The following is a 5,460-nucleotide window of genomic DNA, read 5'->3' on the forward strand; positions in this document are numbered from 1 at the left end:
CGGCTGCTGACTGCACGACTCGCACCGAGCAGTCGGCAGCGCCCGGTGGGACAGACATGGTGGTGCTGAGGTTAGGCAGCTGGGCTCCCCTGGGGCCTCTCCTCTCCCTGCTCTTCTCTACCAGCATGGCGGTAAGTGAAGAGACGGTGTTAGAAAACACGTCGGCGTGGAAAGCGCTGTCGGGGAAAATTCACTGAAAATGGTCTTCTTTCTTCTCTTCAGTACATCCCTGCTACCAGAGAAAACTGCTGCATATTAGATGAACGATTTGTAAGTACCTGAACAATTTTCTTTTATCTATCTTAGGAGCCTAATTAAAGCTTTCCTACGCTGATTATTAACTACCATTATCACTTGTAGCTTTATTTGATCTTCATTGTTATTTTCGATACTTACTAAATGCACTGTGCTTAAACCCGTCATCTATTAATAGAGGAATACGCTTGGTAAAAATGTAGAGGAAGCTGCACTGTTGACAAAAACATATATCCAGGAGAAGCTACAAGTAACAGCATGCACCATTTTCTTGCTATGTGTGTATATGTACACACGGTGTGAAACTAAACTGCCTCTGTAAATTCAAATACTGCAGACAAAGTGGCAAACGCCTGCCCTTTTTTATGCACAGTCGTTGGTATAAGTGGTGCCTGAAAGTTCCCCTGCCCAAATATTCTGCTCTCCTTTTTTTGCCCCTGAAACATTGCCAATTATTATTCTTTCCTCTTTAGGGTAGCTATTGCCCAACGACCTGTGGCATTGCAGATTTCTTTAATAAATACCATCTCACTATGGATAATGAACTGCAGGAAATGGAGAGAATTTTGCGGCAAATTACTAACTCCACAGGAACAGTAGAACATTTGATTCAACACATCCAAAGCCTCTATCCTCCAGAGAAGCAGACACTACCAAGTGAGAATATAAAAATAACTACACAACTGAAAAATATAATTTATGTAGTTTTCTTGGTTTTTAATTTGCCTAATTGCAATAATTTTATACCTTTGTCTGTTTTACAGATTCAATTGATGATTTTACTCAAAAGTCCAAGAAAATAATTGAAGAAATTATCAGATACGAAAACACTATTTTGTCTCATGAAAGTACTATACAGTAGGTATCTTCCACCTTTTATATCACTTGACCATCCAAATTGTTTTCTTTCTGTTCTTTTATCAAGAGCAGCTAAGGCGCCCTCAGAAAGATTTTTTGTGCTCATGTGGACCATTGTGCCCACACTGTCATTAGTAGCTGCCTAGCAAGACACAGAAGGATCATAAGGATCTGATATTGCATTCTCTGCTCATCTGCATGAGCCATTAATTGTGCAAGAAGTGCAAGATAAGAATGTCAGGAAGCATGGAGATATTTTTATTTATGTTTCTTTTGCTGTGCCAGCTGCTCCTAAATTTTTTTTCATGACCTTTGGAGATTTTATTAGTATGAGTTTGTGTTGTAAAGCAGTGTGTGTGGAATATTTGTACAATCATTCACTCTGGCTAGTTTTGCTGCATATATCCATGAAAATCAGCTCAGTTACATTGATATAAATCATCAGTTACTATAAACTCAGTGGTAGTCTTTTGTAAATTGACATTGAAAATAAAATTGAAAACATCATTAACTTTTCTAAATCTTAAGGATATGTTTTTTGACCTGAATGTAGAAAAATCTCCGCTTCTATAACATTATATCAAAGACGGTTTAGGCATTCTGACACATTTATGTTTTACAAATCCATAATTAAAGAGGAATAATTTAGCATTTACTTCAGGAGAACAAAGAAAAGCTTCCCGTGGAGTTATATTCATACATTAATTACTGGTTTGAGTTTTGCTGATTAGAGTCAAGTCAAGTTTTGCATAAGATTAAGTGTGTGCTTTCCTGTTTTGGCTAGTTTTCTCAACTTAAATATCAGTGCTGATAGAGGCACCCCCTTTTACAGGGATGTGTGTAGTAGCATCCTACATGGGTGAGGCATGTGTGCAGGGAAATGCCTATTACATATTCAGAAACAGCTGAAACAACAAGTCATTTTTATGTCTCTCTGTCCAGACAGTTGACAGATACACATATATTGAACAGCAACAGGATTACACTGCTGAAACAGAAGATTGCCCAGCTTGAGTCACACTGTCAGGAGCCATGCAGAGACACGGCTGAAATACAGGAGACAACTGGAAGAGGTGCGCAAAATGCTTCTTGTATGGTGGAGGGTTAATTCAGTTACAAGTATCACCAGTTGGCATCACAGCGATGAGTTATTTGTGATCTTACGGGCCATAGATTACTGCAAAGGTATATAAGATTGCAAGTTATGAACCCAGTGCTTGGATCAATATAAGTTCTAGGTAGATCCTCTGCAAACAGGGCATTCAGATGGAACAGAGATCTCGCTTGCTCCTTTGGCCTTTTTAGCCAAAATATGATTATCCCAAAATGTATGCTAACACAAGGGATAGCAGGAGAGTTTCTATGGACATAAGACAAACAGAAGGTAATTCATTATGACATTTCTACCGAGTCACCTGAAAAAAGTTTGATTATTCCATTAGCTCCGAAAATGCCATTTTTGTTGCTGTAGAAATTAATGCAATGACTGTATTTTACATTTAAGTTGCCTAAGCTGTATGTGAGACTAAATTCCTCCTCATCTTAACACAAGCCCTGTGACCTTTAGTAGGATTTTATGGCAATTACATTAAAGTCTGTGGATTAAATAGCTAACTTTGCAACAATGACATTTAGATGAATTGTATTTCTTGCACTAAGAAAGTTACAATATCAAATAAATGTGAGGATAGAGCTGTAGCTAGATTAATAATGATTCTCTGAATATCTTTACTTCAGATTGTCAAGACGTTGCAAATAAAGGTGCCAGAAAAAGTGGTCTTTATTTCATCAAGCCTCAAAAAGCCAAGCAGTCATTCCTAGTCTACTGTGAGATTGACTCATACGGCAACGGCTGGACAGTATTACAGAGGGTATGCCACTTATGTATTATTACCATGAGCAAGCTTGTTGCATCAGCACTGTTTTTATTTACCCACATAAGATACATAACTTGTTGATTGAGGTTTTTGGTTTTGGTTTTGGTTTTGTTTTTTCCCCAGAGACTGGACGGGAGTGAGGACTTCAGGAAAAATTGGGTTCAGTACAAGGAAGGATTTGGACATCTGTCTCCAGATGACACCACTGAGTTCTGGCTGGGAAATGAAAAGATTCATTTAATAACTACGCAGTCCACTCTGCCATACACCTTACGAATAGAACTGGAGGACTGGAGTGGCAAAAAAGGGTACTTGCTCATGATGCTTCTGAAAATGACAGCTTAAAACCTTCTGCTCCCATTTCTGTGTCAGTTTGTACAGCTCTCTGAAAAAATGATGAGCCCTTAGACCTGCTAACATGCACAGGACACTGCATTGGCACCTTGTGTGACTTGCTGCCAGGCACACGTGCGTGTCTGAAGGCCACGTGCTGGCAGCTCTAGTTTATTTGGCAGAAGGAATCCGTTTCTTCTCTTCAAGTTTCTTCACATCTTATGCATCTTATGGATTAGATGATCATTGTAGGTCCCTTCCAACTCAACTATGCTATTCTATTCTATTCTATTCTATTCTATTCTATTCTATTCTATTCTATTCTATTCTATTCTATGTATTCCATTCTCCAGGAGGGCTTACTATCCTTGCTGTTTCTTGAGACATCCGCTCCTTCCTCCTACCAAGAATTTCCTCATGACCTAAGTAAGCCTAAGCATTATGAACCTGGGAGATATATATATGTGTGTTTATGTAACATAGATCTTTCATACATCACTGAAGACTAGTAGTTAGAAAACATGTCTGATGTTGGAGCACAAAAGTTGGTTGGATGTATGCCTTTGAACTGAGGCACACAATCATGCAAAACCAATTCCTTTTCAAATGCTAGGATGCCATAAATGCCTTTTCTGCAGTGCAAACACCTATGTATTTTTCACTTGTGCATGTACTGGGGATGCAGCATGCTCATATGCACCGTTATCCTTTGTTAACAGCACTGCTGACTATGCTGTATTCAAAGTGGGAAGTGAAGACGACAAGTATCGACTGACTTATGCCTATTTTATCGGTGGTGAAGCCGGGGATGCTTTTGATGGCTTTGATTTTGGAGACGATCCAAGTGACAAATCCTTTACCTATCATAATGGCATGCGGTTCAGTACCTATGATAACGACAATGATAACTTCGCTGGCAACTGTGCTGAGCAAGATGGATCTGGATGGTGGATGAACAGGTGTCATGCTGGCCACCTCAATGGCAAATATTATATAGGTAGAGTATCTTCTAAATACCTATAAACCAGGACACCACGTTTCAGTGGCAAAGAAAAATGGGTAGCTTTCATTGAGGATGTTTTGCCATCTGGTTTTTCCAAAGCTGGCGTAGCTCATTCTTTGCAATAACTGAAAACACCAGCAGTAGGAACTTGTGTCTGCTCTCCAGCCCAAAGTGGGAGAATTTGTCCTGAGAGAAGCAAATTAGGGGGAGAGGGGCAGTGAGCGGGGCCTGTCAGCACGCCCAGGGATGCTATGGAGGTGTTAGTACCAGAAAAATGTATGTGCACATTTACTACTTTACTACACACTACTACTACTTTAGAAAGCAACTATTTTGCTCCAACTGATATTTTTTAGATGGTGTGTACTCATCGAAAGATGCTGGTCCATCTGGATATGACAATGGCATTATCTGGGCAACCTGGCATGACCGGTGGTACTCCATGAAGAAAACTGCAATGAAAATCATCCCATTCAACAGACTGTCAGTAGATGGACAGCAGCACAACTTAGGCAGCGCCAAACAGGTTTGACCACAGGGCCGAGGAGATATTTAAAATGACAACAGAACATAGTTATTTCAAATGCTGAGCATGGGCACCTGAAGTGTTAAGCCCACTGCATCTTAGAGAAGTTGGCTTTGTTTACTGTTTTGTCACAGAAATATTTTTACTTTGATTTTAGTATACCTTCCACATTACTCTTTCTTTTAACAGATAGATAAATGGATAGTCTCATGATCAGAAATAATTCCTTGCCTTCACGTGTTTTAAATGCTACATTTTTAATTTCCAAGTATAACTGGTATAACTATGTATGAACACTATCAACATGTCGTCATAGCCTTATGTACTTCTTTCTTTAGAAGAACATTAAAATGCTCTTTTTTTTTCTGTTGTAGGTTGGAGACTCGTAAAGGGACAATTTCACAAAGACTGATCTGAACAGGGAAAACAAGTCTTTTACCTCTTGGACACTGAACTTACCTAACATTACACAGTTCAGTTTTGACTATAAAACACCATTGACTGTAAAATGCCCGAGCCTCTTCCCTGAGCAGTGCTTACCTTTGTACATGGTTATTATTTTCTGTACAAATCCTCAATAAATTTTTGGTTATTACAAAAAATCTGAA

General features: G+C 39.1%; 1 protein-coding gene across 1 annotated transcript; it reads left to right on the top strand.

Annotated features, from left to right (window-relative positions):
- FGG (fibrinogen gamma chain) lies at positions 1–5,460 on the top strand. The gene is made up of 10 exons (XM_075149448.1): positions 1–131; positions 223–270; positions 729–912; positions 1,020–1,113; positions 2,056–2,186; positions 2,851–2,984; positions 3,114–3,298; positions 4,043–4,320; positions 4,683–4,852; positions 5,227–5,460. The coding sequence occupies exons 1-10, from the start codon at positions 57–59 to the stop codon at positions 5,239–5,241; spliced, it is 1,314 nt and encodes a 437-aa protein (XP_075005549.1). The 5' UTR covers positions 1–56; the 3' UTR covers positions 5,242–5,460.

This window comes from Calonectris borealis, chromosome 4, assembly GCF_964195595.1.
Source record: "Calonectris borealis chromosome 4, bCalBor7.hap1.2, whole genome shotgun sequence".
NCBI lineage: Eukaryota > Metazoa > Chordata > Aves > Procellariiformes > Procellariidae > Calonectris > Calonectris borealis.